At 38.4% G+C, this 17,958-nt stretch overlaps 1 protein-coding gene across 1 annotated transcript; it reads right to left on the reverse strand.

Moving 5' to 3' along the window:
• Positions 1-333: 333 nt before the first annotated feature.
• On the reverse strand, positions 334-17,745 carry cdh15 (cadherin 15, type 1, M-cadherin (myotubule)). Its single transcript, XM_032561114.1, has 14 exons — positions 17,377-17,745; positions 8,843-9,010; positions 7,589-7,744; positions 7,088-7,232; positions 5,949-6,130; positions 5,410-5,538; positions 5,112-5,294; positions 3,724-3,968; positions 3,498-3,634; positions 2,528-2,758; positions 2,185-2,424; positions 1,430-1,578; positions 1,117-1,308; positions 334-695 (listed from the first exon to the last, which is right to left on the reverse strand). The coding sequence occupies exons 1-14, from the start codon at positions 17,425-17,427 to the stop codon at positions 495-497; spliced, it is 2,409 nt and encodes an 802-aa protein (XP_032417005.1). The 5' UTR covers positions 17,428-17,745; the 3' UTR covers positions 334-494.
• Positions 17,746-17,958: the final 213 nt, after the last annotated feature.

The following is a 17,958-nucleotide window of genomic DNA, read 5'->3' on the forward strand; positions in this document are numbered from 1 at the left end:
AACATTTATAAAAAACCCACTTGAACTCTTTACCTCCAGGTAAGATATTTCTGAATGTTCCATGTTGCTGTCTGTAGAGCTCCCTTAAAGATTAACAAATGCTGGAATGGAGGGTTTGTTGTTGAACAGAAAAGCAAAATATTAAAGACTCATCTTATAAAATTACGTATGAAAAAAGAAAAAGAAATACATAAAAAAACCAAGTATTTCATGCCTTTTTAGTGCGTCGTTAGTAAGCTGCAAGAAGATGGACAGACATTCTGCATTCAGCAGGCACAACTTCAAATGACTCACTTCACAAAATGCTGCATTAAGTCACCTTGTAGGGTTGTGTTCCAATAAACTCAAAATAAGTCACACTCAATTCAAGTCCCATTCACTTTTTCTTAGGATCTTGTGTTGGACTGAAATTACTTTCAAATGTGTCCAGAAAATTAAAAATCACCTCAATCATGAAGTGTGCCCTAAACTCCACAGATCCTGTTCTGTTGGCTTTAACGTGGGTCGTACATATTGGCTAGTTTCTGAAAGCGTGGTCCCCAGTCGTTGAGGTAATCGTAGTCCTGATCTCCGTCTGAGCTGCCCGAAGCGATGGAGCTGAGGCTGCCAGCCACTGAGCCTTCTCCCTCGAAGTCGTAGATCAGGGCTGTGTCGTATGGAGGCACATTGGGATCGTTGTCAGCAGCCTCCAAGCCCTGAGAAGCGCAAAAATGTTTTTTACTAAGTTGTAAGAAAATCTACAGGAATGACAGGTCACAATTTTCAACAGATTTGTGGTGTAGTCTGCTTTATATGCAACACCATTTGTGACATCATTTAATAATGGATGTTGTATTTTTATCGTTTATTTTTTTCCTCACCTTTCCACGATGAACCTCATTTCCTTTATGAAAATGTAAGTAGAATTTAATCTTTAAGCAAGAGGTCAAATTCTTTCTTGATTTTACTGAGCTAACAGTTAATTATGAATAAAGATACATTTTTGATCATTTTCGACTAAATCTGTTCATTTGGAAAATACTAATTTGATCCTCTTTGGTATTTGGTTTTTAGTTTATTGTTTAGCTATAGAGGCTTTTTGTCTTTGAAAGCTGAGTAATAGCTGGAGCGTCTCACTTCATTGATGTAGTCCTCGATGTCAGTGGGATCTGCGGGAGGCCGCCGGGGGTAAATGGGGGAGGGCAGGTTGTGTGGGGCGTCCTTCCTGAGGGGCTGCTTGCCTCGAGGAAGGCCAGACCCCGGGTAGAAGGACCACGGTGTGGGAGGCGCATCACGGGGGTTCCACAGGAGGTCAATGTTGAAGGCGTTCTGTCAGGGTGAGACGAGAAAGCGTGTGCTTTGATATTGCATTGATAATACACAGGGAGGAAACGCAGATCTGCAGCTTCGACCTCAGCAGGTCACCATCACGTCTCCCAGTGAGTCTTACTTCATCCTCCTCACCGCCTCCCTGCTCATCGTAGTTGAGGATGTTGTCGCGTATGTCGTCCTCCGATTCCCCTACAAGCAGACCTGATCCTTTCTTTATGTGATGACGTCTCCCACAGGCATTTATAGCCACAGCCAGGAATAGCAGCACTACAAACAAGAATCAGTCAGTTCATATTTGATCATATTACCGCAACCAACAAAAGAAATCAAGGTTTACATCTCATGTTTAGAGTGGATCTGAGATCCACTTTAAACTACCTATTCACATCTCATCCAGGCTTGTTTGTCACAGTTCCAAGTTTCTTTTTGTAATGTAAATGAAAGTCTGGACATGATCTATGTGAGTAGCTGTTTTGTTTTTGTATTTATCTCCTGACTTTTTTTTAAGGACATCTGCCTTACTTGAAAGATAAGTTCTGTTATTTTTTCTAATTTTGAAGAGTTGATGAGAGGAATGTGCTTCTGAATAATGTCATTTATCTGGAAACAGAAAATCATGGTTTCCTAATTAAAAGTTCTATGACACTGATTAACTTAAAAAAGTAAAACATACATTTAAAAAGCACTTCAGGTACATGCTTAGAGTAGGAACTAGAGTAGAAATGGATATGTTTGTTAGAGTTCAGTACATTACACTGAGCTTCATTTTTTTTGGATAAACCACTTCAGCTTCAATCTGATCTTTTGATAAAAGGAACTGGATTCATTACTTTCTTTAGAGTTTAAAAAGTATTTCTCCAGCACTGCACTTACCAAGTAGAAGAACACCAGATGCAATGATAATAATGAGAGCGATGAAGCTGATTCCCACTCTGGAGCCTAAGAAAGCCCCTGCCTCAAATCTACAGTCACCATAGGAGTCACAGAGACATGCGGTGACATTGACTTGACTTAAAGCACTCTGAGATGGGCTGCCAGAGTCTGTGACCCACACAGTGACTGTATACTCTCCAGCTTCCAGCTCTTCAGTGGGCCGGAGGATTGCATGAGTATCTGGAACAGCAAATATGGAGAAAGAAAAAATATGAGGACACAGTTTTGCCCTGAGAATCACAGGAGGATCCATTATGTATCTACGCCCCCCACACTTTCCTACCGTTGACTTGAGTGACAGTCCAGTTTAACAACAAAGAGTCAGGAATGACAAAAATGAAGGGAGAGGCATGTGGAGAACGATCTTCATCCACAGCAGTTAGTAAAAAACCAGGAGTCCTTCTGCTGTCACCCGTGCATAAGAAACGGCTCAAAGGGAGGAGCTGGGGAGGGAAGTCATTGGTTTCCTCCAGGATTATGCTCACCGCTGCAGAGGCTGAAACACCACCGGCATCTGCACAATCGAGCATGAATACAAAACATCACAACAGTAGAAAATCTACAACATGATCATTAATATTTCATATATTTAAAACCCCAATTCCTGGAGGAATTGGGGTTTTGATATGTGCATGATATGTGAAGCATATGATATGTGGGTCACTAGTCATATCAGACTAGTGACCCACAAATATAGTCATACACTCTCAACTCTTTACAGCCTTATTTAAATTAAATTTTCATGTCAAGCAGATTCTAAACCAAATAAAGGTTATTCACTTAAATGTAGCACATAGCTTACAAAACATTTACCGTAGTTATCCGTTTTTGGTTAATTATTCAGCCAAATTAGATATAACTGACATTACTCTGGCCACTAGGTGGCAGCAGAAGCGCTTTAATACTAATGTGTTGTGGTTAAGTTCCATAAAGTAATTATTTATTAAATTGTTAAAAGTAAGTACAGCCTTATAACCATAGAAATGTACAAAATGAATGAAGCCCTTGAATTTAGGAGGAATACTTTCTCAGTTACTGCACGTTTTATATGATGTACCTGTACTCGTTTATTAAGTCCCTCTGAAAACAGTTTGAAAGTGAATTCAAAGATTGCAGCTTTTACTTAAGGAGGAGGGAAGTTTTTTTTTATCAGTTTCTTTTTTGTTGTTGATTATAAATGTTAGTGATTATTTATTGCCTATAACATAAAAAAAAAACCTTCAGAGATGTCTGTGTTGTCTATGTGAACAGACCTGTAACCTTGATGACTGCACTGTAAATGTTGTTTTCGACATGTGGGGATCTGATGTTGAAGGATCTTCTGAGGAAAATGTTTCCTGTTTCTCGGTTGATGTCCAGCCACCCCTCAGGGTCTTTGCTTATTTCAAACCTTATACCACAAACAGAATGGGAAAATCAGTCAATATTTCTTATTGATATGTGGCGAATCATCACTTCTGCAGTGCTTTACGTTCATACCTCAGTTCAGAATGGTCCGGGTCTGAGGCAATGTTGCTTTTCAGCAGCTTTCCGGGTTTCTCGTTCTCGGGGACCTGGATCAGTATGGGGTTCTCCTTAAAATACGGAGCCTCATTCTCGTTGACAACTGTGATTGACACAGTGGCAGAACTCAGAGGTAAGTTGGGCGCCTTGATGCTCAGAGGATTGATATTTTCCACAGTCAGAATCAAGTTGTGCTCCCTTTTGACTTCATAATCTAGGGGCTGCAATACAGCACAGAAAAGACAGTTTTATAGCTTTGCTGCTGGACAGTAGGGATGTATACAACACGTCTACCTACTTTATGTTATGTAAAATTCAATTAAAAGCATAATGCAAAACATAAATGTCATAAAAGAACATTGCTTGTTCACCTTTTGGTTTACATTTGGTTGCCACCAATACATTAAAGATCTGCTTTTATTGTATCAACCTTCCAGACCTCTCAGGTCTTCCGGTTCTGGTCTGCTCTGCATCCCCAGAACCAGAACCAAACGAGGAGAAGCAGCTTTCAGCATCTATGCACCACGAATTTGGAACAAACTTCCAGAAAACTGTAAAACAGCTGAAACACTGACTTCTTTTAAATCTCAACTGAAAACCCACCTGTTTAGAATTGTATTTGAAATGTAATCAATTACAAATTTATTGATGTAACTTGACTTAATGATTGATTCTATATTGCATTGTGATTCTGTGTTTGTTATGATGTAAAGCACTTTGAAATGCCTTGCTGCTGAAATGTGCTATACAAATAAAATTTGATTGATTGATTGATTTACATATGAACCAGTAGATGGTAGTATTTAGTTGTGTCTGACAAGCTCAGCTGTCTAGGAAAGGAAAATCTTTCCTGTGCTGCACAGATTGTCACTCTGAAAATATTTTTAAAGATGCTTGAAATTTTAAATTGTCTAAATTAAAGGTACTTTCTAAAAAATCATGTGCTTTGCAAAAACTGTTCTTAGTCTGCAAAGTCACAGGCAATTTCACATATCCTATTTTTTCCCGTTTGTTCTCCTGCCAGTTAATGTGGAGTTTAATTTGTATAAATTCTGTACATTAACAGGAAAAAAATCAGATTCCTAAAAAAATCAGATATCATTAAGAACATGGGAGAGCATACTGTATAGTATTTATTTTTAACTTAACTTATTTTTTTTTTTCAACAAAGCCTCTTGTGAGGCTTTAACCCATCTAAAGCTCTCCTTAAACTTTTCAGTTTTAAAACATTTTACATCTCAAACTCAAAGTACAAATTTGATTAAAGGGAATGAAAAAAGCAATGTTTGGTTCTTGAATCACTTAAATGCATAAATGCCACCAATCCTAATCCGTCCCTAGAAAATGTTTCCCGGGTCGCATACCTTCACCACAGTCAGGATTCCCTGGTTGGTGACTGGATCTGTCTGGACGGCAAAGTTTCCAAATGGGTCATGAGATACTGTGTATTTGACCTCCCAGTTTCCTGTTCCAGGGTCGTCTCTGTCTATCACGCTCACTCGGCCAATCTCAACGTTGTAAACGTTCTCCAGTGCCTTAATGTTGTACTACAGGCAGAGCCAAAAGCACAAATCAAAAGATTTAACTAATGTCATTGCTTTCAGCTTGTACAGTAACAAGCTGAAAGCCACATTGTTTTGTGATCCATTAGCTCAAACTCACTGAGGTAGGGTGGAACTGTGGTGCATGGTTGTTGATATCCGATACAGTGATGATGGCTACAGCATCACTGATTAATCCGTCGCCCCCCATATCAGCAACCCGCAGCTTTAACTTGAACTCCTTCACCACCTGGAACACATTACAACATGTTGAGAGGAATCAATCAATTATTCAACAAAAAATATTGGGCCAGTGGTCAGGAGGATAAATGGATTGCACATGCATAAGAATGTTTCATTTCTGCCATATTTACAGTATTTGATTGATAGTCAATATTGAAAAACATTACAGCAATAATTTATAATGCTCTGGGTACAAATCTTTCTGATCTTTAAAATCAGGTTGCTAGTGTCCCACCAAAGTGCCAGATCTTGAAAGTTTTCTTAATGTGTAGTTTTACTGATGTTTAAAATGAGTGCAATGGCTGATGTACAAACCAAGAGGAATATGGTACTGCTCATCCTCAATAGAACCCTCATTGCACAATGTACAAATTCAGTGTTTCCTTTTATCCACCAGTATCTCTGCGTTTTATTTACCTCTCGGTCTAGGCCCACATCTCTGATGTAAATAGCTCCTGTTTGGTTGTTAATACCAAACATGGTCTTGTTTACAGCATTGGGAGGAATGCTTTCCTGACCAACGATGGAGAAGCCCAGAGCTGCGTTTTCTGTCATTGGGTCATCTGCATCTGTCGCTGAGACTGACATCACCAATGTTCCTGTTGAGGAGATTTGAAAGTTTCAGCCAGAGAGTGAATTGTGTGCTTGAGTACACTAGTTAGCAGTGGAACGATTAAGCTGCTCTGACTATTGTGTCTGACGTGTAAGTTGCAGCTAGATGCAGGAAGACACATCATAGGGTACAAATGAATCATTGCTTCAAAAATGGTGAGATTATTCATGATATGTTGATTGATTTTTTTTTTGTTGCCATGTGTAATGTTTGCTGATAGTTTTTACAATGAGTATGATTCACATTGTCCCTCCGATGTGCTTTAAAATCAGCACCTAATTGCCATGATAAATGATCGCCTGAGTGACATGCTCAAGTGTATGTATGTGAGAAAAAAATCTGAAAAGCAAAGGTATTACTATTTTGCTATTAGAAACAGATTTTGAGTTAAGTCCTTCAGTGGAACTCAGTCTTTCTTCACACCTGAATAAGTTTTGGTTTAGTATTTACACCATCACCTTAAAGCCTGGTAAAAATCAGCCCCTTGTGCTACATTTTGCTTCCTACAGAGAGTCTGGGGTCTATTTTTACTTGATTTATACGTATGTCTGGTCATCTAATCTAATCAGAGTAGTAATTTAGATGTTAGCATACAACAAAAAAACAATACAATAATAATGAGCTAACGTGGGCACAATAGGCTGAAAGAGACAGAATTGAACTGCTGCTTTATCATGACACCTGACACACGTCTCTTTCACATTATTACTTTTGACCTGACATTTGTATAAAACTATTTACTTAATGGATACAAAACACATAATATACAGTGAAAAACCTGCCACATTTTATAAAGTACTTGTTGGTTGCATTGTACATTTTTAAAGCACTTGCCTTAAATAAGGGTGACAATATAGTGTTTTAAACTTAAGGTGACTTTTTAAAGAATAACATAGATCAAAAAGACGAGAATTGTCAGCCTTTGAATAATGTATTTCTCTACCTGGGACAGAGAACTCCTGGACTGATCCAAAAAACTGCTTTTGGGTGAAAACGGGCTTGTTGTCGTTCTGATCTAGCACCACTATCTCAATGGTTGTGGGGTTCTCCAGTCTTTCTCCGCTGGGGGACAGGGCAAATGCCTTCAGCTACACACAGAGACACAGCAAGAAGTGTTTTTTAGTTACATGTGTGATTTATGAAGTTATTTCTCAAGTTTTCCACAAAGGACAAATCAAACAGCAGATAAGTATTTTTATATGTATGAGAAATGACCTGGCAGAATAATAAACTGACCATACATTCATGAAACACTCAGATATCTCTCCCGAGATGCCCATAACAGCCCTGGAAAACTGACCCCTAACCGTTTGTGCTGGTGTTCGACACAGTGATATGTGAACTTAGGCAGAAACATGAACTGGAAACACATGCAAACTCCTACAGAACGCTTTACGGTGTATAGCGAGCTGCTCTGGGTGATCGTCCTTTAATGAGGTCTCACCGTGAAGCTGCTGTGCTGCTCTCTGTCCAGCGGCCTCTTGCTCCTGATCATTCCTGTTTTATCATCAATCTCAAACAGGTTTTTGGGCTCCTGGTCCACCCCTGGTCCCTCTAGCTTGTAGATCACCTCTCCCGAGAAGATTTTGTCTGATTTGATCTGGGCAGAAAAACAAGAAAAAGTTGCAGATCATTAAAACCCCACAGGAAACCGGGTAGCATATTCTCTGCTCTCTGTTAGGAGCAGAAAATATGCTCCGAACACCAGATGTGAACACAGGGGACAGCAAGTCTGGAGTGTTTAAACTCAGAAGGTCCTTCGAGATTTCAGACTAATGATAACAAGGAGTCATTTTTTGGATTTTGTTTCGATTTCTTCTGCTTTGTTTATGTCACACGTCACTTTTTAAAAGTAACTCAGTGGCTCTACTTGAACTGAAAGATTTACACCAGCAGTCTGCGTCAATTCTAACATAATATTTATATTTCATTTGCCCATTAAACATAAATTTCACTCCAGCAGAAAAGTATTCATCACTCACCTTGATGAAGCCTTCAAATAATGTAATTAAAACAAACTAAAGTAAACAAAGAATAAAATGGATTTACTTTTTGATTCTGGATTAACATTTATTACATCACACATGTTATCGTCAAAACTCATGTCATGAATGAACTTGATGTTTTCACATCTGGATACACGTAAAAATTTAAATAAATAAATAAATCATTTTAGCTCAAATTATTCCATTAAGTAATTCCGACTTTTTTAGAACATTGTGACTAAGTACTAAAAGTTAAATCTCAGTAGTTTTTTAATTTAAATTTCTTAATATTTTGTACATTTTTTTTATACATTTATAAATCAGAGGCGCCTACCACTAAGAAATTAGTTCAAGAACTTAAACCTTGCAAAAAATAGAGATAACCAGAGTAAATAAATGGGGAGTTTTCAAATGATGATTACATTTATTAGTGAAAAAAAAGCTATCCGAAGTAATTTGATTCTTTGCCAAAAAAAAATTACATCCGCATCCTATCTGCCTTCCTTCTTAAATTGCGAATTAAATTTGAGTTAGGATCTGTATGGCACTAACTTAGAATTTTGCCTTCCCCCCAAAACGATCCTCAAAGATGAAGTTTGTGGTGAAAAAATTGTAGATAGTTTGATGCCTTTGTCCTGTAATTTACAGTGAGTGTAAAAATGATTGCATTGCTGAAAACTGCTCATATAAATGCTTTGATGTGACAGTTTTACCTGGATCAGGTCTTCAGGAACAACTCTGCTGTTCTCTGAAACTCTGATGGGGGGGATGATCCAGTCTCTCTTGACTCTTATCATCCCCTTTCCTTTATTTCTCCAGAGGTAAAGAGCGTGAAGGTCCTGCTCTGCCTCATTGTGGTGATACTCAGCAGAGCTACAGACCTGAAGGAAATATGGTTGGCAGTAAGTCAGATCAAAATTGAAGCTGAAATACAATTTTAAACTTCAGAGACCTATGCTAATTTAAGATAAACTTTATATACAGTAGTTACACATATTTGCAGCTGCTTAATTTCCTGCTATGCTTTGATATTCCCTATGGTCAGACAGAATGGATGTAATGCTGAGGATAACTAATGTGGAATCTGTTCAGTTTCATGTTTCACACACTAAAATCAGCGTTTGCCACCTTGCTTTGATCTGGGTGCAAAATTATTTCAGGACAAGGAAACACTAACGCTCATACTCTTTTTACAAACTCTCCATCATCACATTGCTGTCAGGAGTGCAATCACACATAGACACACACATGTGAGAGACACACTCCCACAGCAGCTGTCGACAATGGATTTAGATCCTCTGCTTTCCCACCCGCATTCCCACCCGCACTCACAAATTCCCCTTTATGCTCAAGCTCTGCACCTGACTGGGAGTTTGGGATCACCTTACGGATTTGCTCCGCTGTATGAATTCCACAGGCACACTCATTTGCTCACTTTCTCACACTGTGGGATCACATATACACTATATGCATGACCACCAATCAAACACCCACTCCCACGCATGAGATCATGTACGTGTTTCCTTTGGTCGCTTCCTGCTTGTCTCTGAGATTTCACTGGAGTCAGCATTACTTCTCACATGTTTAACAGCTCAAAGACATAATCCTCTGGACAAGGAGAACATGTTCATTTCTGTGTTTTCACTCAGATGTAACTGAATACACATGATTAACCTGTCCCAACGCATGCATACCCTAATTGTGAATAAATCTTCAGGATGTGGCATAGTATGAATGGACTGAGATCTTGGGTGTGCTGCACAGATCATCTGTCATGCTGCTGCACAGTGCAGAGAACGGCAACCATGACTGGCATCTGCAGGCCGAGTCAGAAGGAGGCTAATCTTAGACCATTTTATATCCCCGACCTCCATCTATTTAACTCATTCTGTCCATTAACGTCCCCCCACTCTGACACATTTACACCCACATTCCAGTAGTCCCGTCACCCTCACAGGTTCCTTCTGGTGTTTATATATTTCCATATTTAGCACCTGGTTTTTATTAGCGCATATACTTCCTCACTGTAAAACATGTTCTGGGTATCTACTCAGTCTCAAAGTCAATAACAAGCTGATTTCCAGTTGTGTTTGTAATCATTAAACTTAGTCAAGCATCTTATACTTCCTGAAAATGAGCACATTTAAGCTTTGAGGACCACTGTTTTACTTTGAGAACATGAATGAGTTACTGATTAAAAATAACTCAGTAAATGAAACATTTACACTCCTTTGTGACAGGTAGTTGGGGGTGTTTATGATTGGAGATTAATTACTTCTTAGGATGATGGGAATACAATCAATTTTACATCAAAATTTTAAGGAAATGGTCTATTGATAAATAATCATGCTAGACAGGTTTGATGGATGTTTCAGATTTTTGGGAAAATTCTTAGCCATCAGCATGTAATCTGAAGTACATAGCTGACTGGATTAAGTAAAGAATATTAGTTTATAAATTTAAACATGTAATATTAGATCTGAATCAGACAAGTTTGGGAAGGCTCTGGGTTATTTTTTTTGTCAAACTGGATTCTGTTTCATATGAGTTGGACCATTTTATCTTTTAAAGTGTTTTTGCTTTTTCTGAGATTCAGAGTTATATAAATACACAAAACTAACTTACATTTTTAAATGGATGAAATCCAGTTTGACCACAATTTGGGTATGTGGTAGTAAGATTCTGATTGCTGATAGGGCCACAGAACCCCAATTATAGAAATCTGAACCGAACTATAAGGATCCAATTAGTTAACATCTGTATATTTCAATTCTCTAAAGAAATTGATATTTATGTAAACATTGAATATTGACTTTTTAAATGAGTACTAACTAGCTGAAGTTGTGGAAGCAACGATAAATTAAAAGTGTTTGTCATGGCTGCAGTATGAAGGAACCTGCATTGTTCACTTACTTAAATACTTAATTTGGTATCCTTTTCTATTTACATGGGATCCTCAAGACATAGAAATAAATTGTCTGCACATTATACCAGGTCAACTGCTTGGTAAAGCCTAAAAATGATGTAAATGACTCATCCTGGAACCAAAATACAAGTTCCAGGCACAACATAAACATACCAGTGCAATCAATCACATCAAGTTTGTTGCTAATCTTTGATGTACTTAAGACCTTACATACCAGCAAAGCTTCATCCACCTAGTGTCTTGTAATAGAAAATTTACTTTTTGTGGATTTTTGCAATAAATAATGGAAAGTTCATCTAAGGTTTCCTGAAATTGTTAAAATCTTGAAATTGCTGGAATGTCTGTCATTTTAAATCAGGGGTCTCAAACTCCAGTCCTCGAGGGCCGCAGTCCTGCAACTTTTAGATGTGCCTCTGCTGCACCACACCTGAACAGAATAATTAGGTCATTAAGGCTCTAGAAAACTGATCTACACAAGGAGGAGGTCATTAAGTCATTTCATTCCAGTGTTTTGTACCTGTGGCACATCTAAAAACTGCAGGACTGCGGCCCTCGAGGCCTGGAGTTTGAGACCCCTGTTTTAGAGCAAAGTTTTTTTTAAGCAAAGGCAATGTAGAAAAGTGACTTAATGGGAATTTTTTTGGTGCATGTAAATTTTTGCCACAAATGTAAAATAGTAATAATTTTAAAGAGGGCACAATAAAGAGAGAAGTAAGACAGAATGACATAATTATTGACAAGCATAAAAAAGTTACATTTAATCGTTTCATGAGGAAGAACACCGTTTGGAGAAATGGAGAATGTGGAAACTATGTTCAGATCAATTTGCCAAAACCTAGCCTTATAAGTACAGTAAAGTTATTCTGCAGATGCCTTGACGATTGCAGTCCTTCTATGACAAAAAATGAACAATGAAGGAAACAACTCACACAGTAAAAAATAACTTTAGACACCACATTGTTAGGAGAATAAAGCATTTTGGATTAGAGTTACGATATGTCATATTTCCAAGTTTAATGGATGAAGATTTTCCATTATACACAACGGCCACGAGTTCCAGCTTTTCTTGAGACACAGAAAGGAGAACAGAAACTCTTACAAGCACCAAAAAGTACCAAACAGGCAGCTTGTAAATTCACACTTCCTGTCAGAGCGCCATACTTTAGAAAACATGACATTGTGCTGTGCACAGTGGCTCCTCTGAGTAGCTGCACACTGCTGTAATGTTTTTACCAGACAAGGATGCAGTACCAGTAAAGTGTCACATTACCAATTAGACCAGTGAGGGTCTTTTTCTGACAGGCTGGGTGATGACACCATATGCTGCAGGTTAACTGTTTCAGAGCCTTTTCCCAGATACTCTGACTGCTCTGCCTCTCAGACGAGTCCACATCTTGTTTGGGGATGATTTGGTCTCACAGCAACAAAAGGGGAGGATTATTTGGCAGGATAATCTTTCCCAAATTCAAGAATGGCTGCACTTTCCCAGTGGTGTGTTGAGAGGAACATTAAGACAGATTAAGCTAAGAGATCTCATTCTCTTAGGGGAATACATAATGTAGAGTTCTCTTTAATCAAACACCCCAACACTTTCAGTTTTATTTGCAGATACTGTATGTAAAAAAAAAAAAAAAAAATCAAGTTTATATGGTTCACATGTAGTCCAAAGTGACATTCACAGACAGTCTATCAAACATCTCTGATGTACATTTTCTTTTGAGAAAACAGAACAAAACTATAAAATGGAAACCAAAAACTCGCCTAACATCACAGTGGGGGAGCAGCTGCATAGCGAGGGGAACACAGAGGTTATGTAGCGTTATGGTTTCCAGCAATCAAGATGGTGACGATAATCACAGCAGCAGTAAGTCAAAAGACCTTTTAGGATTTATATGGAAATTTGAAGGGAGCAACAAAGAGACCATTAGTACTATTTTCAGGGCACATAAAGGTAATGCAGAAACAACAATAGAAAGTTGAGCAAATTTCTCACTGAACAGCAGCAGAGGGAAAGCCTAGCAAACTTATTTTGGAAAGTTGAAAGTAATTTTTTTAAATAATTTTGGATGATATATGATGTAGGGATGGGTGTTTGTAGATGTCGAGTAGAAAAATCCTTGCCTCGGGGTGGATTTGTGTTTATATTCAAACTTGGTACTGTAGCTATGTGGATATTTTATTTCTTTCTAAATTTGAGTAACTGACAGATAATACAGGCTTGAGGACACCTTAAAACTGTCCTGGTTTTCATTTATACTGTTTTATTATCAAAGTGATGCAAAAGCCTGCTGCAAAACATTACTCATAATTTTTTAGATTATGTTTGAGGATATCTTTCTGAATAAAAACCCCATTCAGTAAGCTCATGTAAAAGCATCAATCAGTAAGCTCATATAAAGCTTACTGAATGATGTTTTCATAATGACATCACCTTTTAAAGTTTGCAGACATAAACAAAAGGTTCTGCTGCATGTCCATTGCATCTTTTTCTTTCATCTGCAAATTTAATAGTCACTCAACAACTTGAGTGAGTTACATGACTTAGCAAAGGCAGACTGTCTACTTGGCCAAAGGCCAAATGTCCGACAGGTGCAGAAGCCAGTCACTTCTGCTCCTCAGGCACACATTAACTAAACATACTCTTTGCTAAGTCATGTTAGCTTGCTATGAGCAGAGCATTCTATTTGTGGTCCTTCTACAAGTATGTCCATTTACCATGGAGCAAATGTCTGAGCTCCAAGAATGCAGAGCAAGGTCATGGCTTTAAGCTGAATAAAACACAGTTACAAAGTTCCATGACAATGCAAGTGGAAAATTAGATCTTCCTCTCTTGTTGCTCATATGAAAACATTAATCACATTGTCTTTTTTGAGTTAGCACAAAATACAATGCTGGAGAAAAATCACTGATTGAAACAAGTAGCTAAATGTGAAACTTGGTTTGTGTAATAAAATAAAAAAGTTGTTTTTCAGAAAAATCAGGATGTTAGCCAGGAGACAACGCTTTTAACAGGCAAGGAACTCCAAATAGGGGTTTCACACAGTTCTTCAAAGTATTTTGATTACATATATATAAAAAAAACAGTTCAACTGGAAACCCCATCATGACTTTGCAGCTGGCTTACTCTAATGCAGGACCTTCAGATCAACTGAGCAGCTGGTCTTCCATTTCTCAGTCTGTAAAAAATAATGAGGTAACACAAAGCAAAGGAAATTAACTTCTTTGTTCATGTGACCCATTTTATGAAGCAGACGTAGTTTCGGTAACCTTTGCTCCTTCTGAAACTCTAGAAAGTTAAAAACAGCCTGCAGGTAACAGGCGAGGCGTAAATTTAGACTCAAAATTCTCTGACTGACTCGTTTCGAATGAATGAGACCACAGCGCCAGCTGGTCACTGCTGCACACTCTGGATTTATACCTGATTTCATGGTCCAGGAGAAACCCACTACTAGTCTTTCCACAAGGAGGCACAAATGGCGTCACGTGTGCATCTGGCAACAGCTGTGGGTTCTGCCCACTCTCCACCAAAACAAACACCCAACAGGCCTGAACCTCTCACTTCAAACACAACTAAAAGATATCAGGTAACACATATGAAACCCTCAGCTTAACTGAGAGGTGTAAATGGCTACAAGGATTTCATTTTGGTCGTTAACTTATTAGAGAACTTATTTTTTGCTTCTGAGCCATTATTTAGAAGTGAAGCAGCAGAGAAAATGTTTTTTTGTCCAACACCATCACGTATGATGGTGTTGGAAAGTAGAATGTAAAAAGAAAGTAGAATGTTGTGTGGCTGACTGTTTTGGACAGTTTCTGACAATCTTTCTAAAGTTTTATTTGAACTTTTTTTTCCACACATTTTCAGTTCAGTGGCAAAGAATTTTCAAAGAGAATTTACTTTTGTTTGCTGATGCATTACTCTCCAGGTTTTAGAGGGATTCTGATACAAATGATGATGATCAGAAAAAGCGTGGATCTTTATTGTCTACTTCAACGCACCTGAGTCAAATAATGAGATCATTGGCAGAAAGGAAAATGGAGAACTTGACAGCCAACTGAGGAGGTAGTTCAGCCATTTGATATAGGTCTGTTGGACCAGAGACACATCTAAAAGCTGCAGGACACCGACCCAGGAGGACTGGAGTTGAACTCCTCTGAGCTGAAGGATGAGTCATCTTAAAAGTACTGTGTCTGGCCTCTGCTGGATTTTTCCCCTTTTTCTAAAAGGGACAACTGACTCAGTTAAAAATGAGACAACTGGTCACTGCTGCACACTCTATATACAGAAACTATTATTTTCTGTCTATATTTTTGTAAGACTCCTTTCACTTTTCTAATTTTAAACTCAAAACCCACAAAATCTTGCCATAGGAGTAGACTATAAATCAGGGGTCTCAAACTCCAGTCCTCGAGGGCCGCAGTCCTGCAACCTTTAGTTGTGCCTCTGCTGCACCACACCTGAATAGAATAATTAGGTCATTAGCAAGGCTGGGAGAACTGATCTACACAAGGAGGAGGTAATTAAGCCATTTCATTCCAGCGTTTTGTACCTGTGGCACATCTAAAAACTGCAGGACAGCGGCCCTCAAGGACTGGAGTTTGAGACCCCTGCTATAAATGAATAACAAAACATCCACAGTTCAAAGAAAAATCCAAAAGATGTCCAGAAAGGAAGAATAATAATGTATTGAAAACACTTGAAATGTTTACAAGAAGATTTGACTGCCTGGAAGCAAATAATAAAGAAATTAAGGAAGGTTTTAAGTCTTTAAGACACACTGAGTAAAAAGATATTACTGAACAACAGTTTTGTCCAGGTGGGAACATTATTTTTTATTTTATTTAGCTTTCACCAAGTTGGGTTTTATTATCCTTTCCCAAAAATTGTAAAATAACAGTACGTAAGTTTTTCCTATTCAGCATTGTGGAAAAGAATCATTTCATTCTTTTAAATTTATTTATTTATTTATTTTTTTACATCTGGACAAACTTAGATCAGTTAAATCTAAAGCTAAAGCTATATTCTAAAGCTAAAGATATATTTTAGATTAGACTATTTAAATCATACTTTGTGATCAGTGATGCCTTCATTTTACCAAAGATAAAAATAGAAATTTAATGACATTCAAACCCACTCAGAAAAAAAGTGGGTCCAGAAGTAAAAGGATCTAGGGATGAAGACAGCTCTGAAATGTCCTTTTCAGTTTTTGAATGAAGTATATGTTTTGGCACATGAACTCAACTTGGAGGGAGCAAGTTAAAAATCCTGATTTAGGACTGAAAAGCCTGTTTATTTATACCTAAGATAAGGATTCCAGTGAAGTTCAGAAACATGTGTTACTAATCTGTCACAACTGTTTTTTAAACGTGTTTTTATTCTCCACAATCAGCCAAAACTGTGGACAACAAAAGAATCATCCGTTTTCAGTGACCTTTCAATCAATCGATCCCTGGAAAGCTGCAGGAACACTTAGCAGGCAGAAGCAAATTCAGTAACTGAGAAGACGTGAGTCACTTGCACAGGGACTCCAACATGCATGGATCACAGCACTCCCACTCAAGAGTTGTTGGAGGCCAATTCACTCGTCTGCTCAACCTGGGCTGAATTACTGATCCAAACAGAACGAAAGACTGATGGTATTTGGAAGTGTCTTTGGAAATAAGGCAGTTTACTTCGTCATCCATTTTAAATGTCACGCTGGCGTCTGCAGACGCAGGATGCCCCGAGTCCTCTCTGAACACATCTGGGGTCTCGTCTTCTTCAGAACACTTCATCATCTCCTCTCCAGTGTGGATGAAATGTTTAGCTCAGGCGAATGCTCTGATTGCAGAGCCGGCGTCTCGCCTCCATTGATGAAAATAAGTAGATGTTCAATTGAGGACATCATTCAGGTATAAAACATAAATTGTATATCTCAGGAGCGGGGCAGCAAGAGGTTGTTCTTTAAACAAGATCATGCTCTGCAGAAACAGCAAGCTGAAAGAAGGGGAAGGAGAGGGCAGTCGCTTCAAATGGTACAACTAAAGTGCAAATGGCTTATATTCAAAGAAAGCCAAGTAATGTAAGCCAAGTAACTGCTATATCCTGAGACTTGTTCTGATGATTCATTGCAATAAGAAAATCAGAAGGAATATGCCTTTCTCCTAGCTTAGACAGCTGAGCTTTAAGGTCAAGAAAACAATTTAAAAAGGGAGAAACCAAAGTTTAAAGGCTTTTTATCCTTTGAATCTATACACAAAGACCAACTCTGAAACTTTTACAAATTATCACATTCTGTTCATTTTTATTTACAGCAGATTCACAAGAGATGTTTTTCTTACCTGACAGACCAGCAGACTCAGCAAGCAGCTCATCAACCTCCACAAAGCCATCCTCAAACCAGGAACCTCACTCTACACAGACCTCTGACCACAGCCAGATCTTAGCCTCCTCTGTGGCTTTACTGCACAAAAAATGGCCAAAACAGGTCAATTTCCAAACCTTTCTCTATCTTTCCTTCTCTGTCCTTCCTCCGTGCAAGTCTGTCCTTCCTTCCCTCTCCCAGCATCTGTCTCCAACAGCTCCACCCTGTCCATAGCTGGGGTATGTCTCACAGTCGTGGGGTAAAAGGGGTTAGAATTTCAGCAGCAGGCCTCCAATGAACCCCAGCACATGTGCTGTCACTCACAGGCCTGATGGAAGAGAGAGAGAGAGAGAGAAGCATGAAGAGAGAAGTGGAGCAGCTGCTGGCGATGAAGACAGGAAACAGCGAACGAGGATGTTAATTTTTTTCTAAATAGCAAGACAAGAATGCAAAGAGTGGGATTAAAAATAAGTCCAAAGAATGATGCGAGTCAGAGTCTGAATTTTAACTTTTGTCTTCCTTCAACAATTTTTGTCTACTATTTAGAAATATGTCAAAC

The sequence above is a fragment of the Xiphophorus hellerii genome, chromosome 4, assembly GCF_003331165.1.
Source record: "Xiphophorus hellerii strain 12219 chromosome 4, Xiphophorus_hellerii-4.1, whole genome shotgun sequence".
Lineage (NCBI taxonomy): Eukaryota > Metazoa > Chordata > Actinopteri > Cyprinodontiformes > Poeciliidae > Xiphophorus > Xiphophorus hellerii.

What these genes read in the sequence shown, in the direction of transcription:
- cdh15 (XM_032561114.1), bottom strand. Translation starts at nt 17,427, where the DNA reads ATGGCTTTGTGGAGGTTGATGAGCTGCTTGCTGAGTCTGCTGGTCTGT. An exon ending in TGAGTCTGCTGGTCTGTCAG is followed by an intron (nt 9,011 to 17,376) that starts GTAAGAAAAACA and finishes TATTTCCTTCAG; the next exon opens with GTCTGTAGCTCTGCTGAGTA. An exon ending in CCGGACCATTCTGAACTGAG is followed by an intron (nt 3,635 to 3,723) that starts GTATGAACGTAA and finishes TTGTGGTATAAG; the next exon opens with GTTTGAAATAAGCAAAGACC.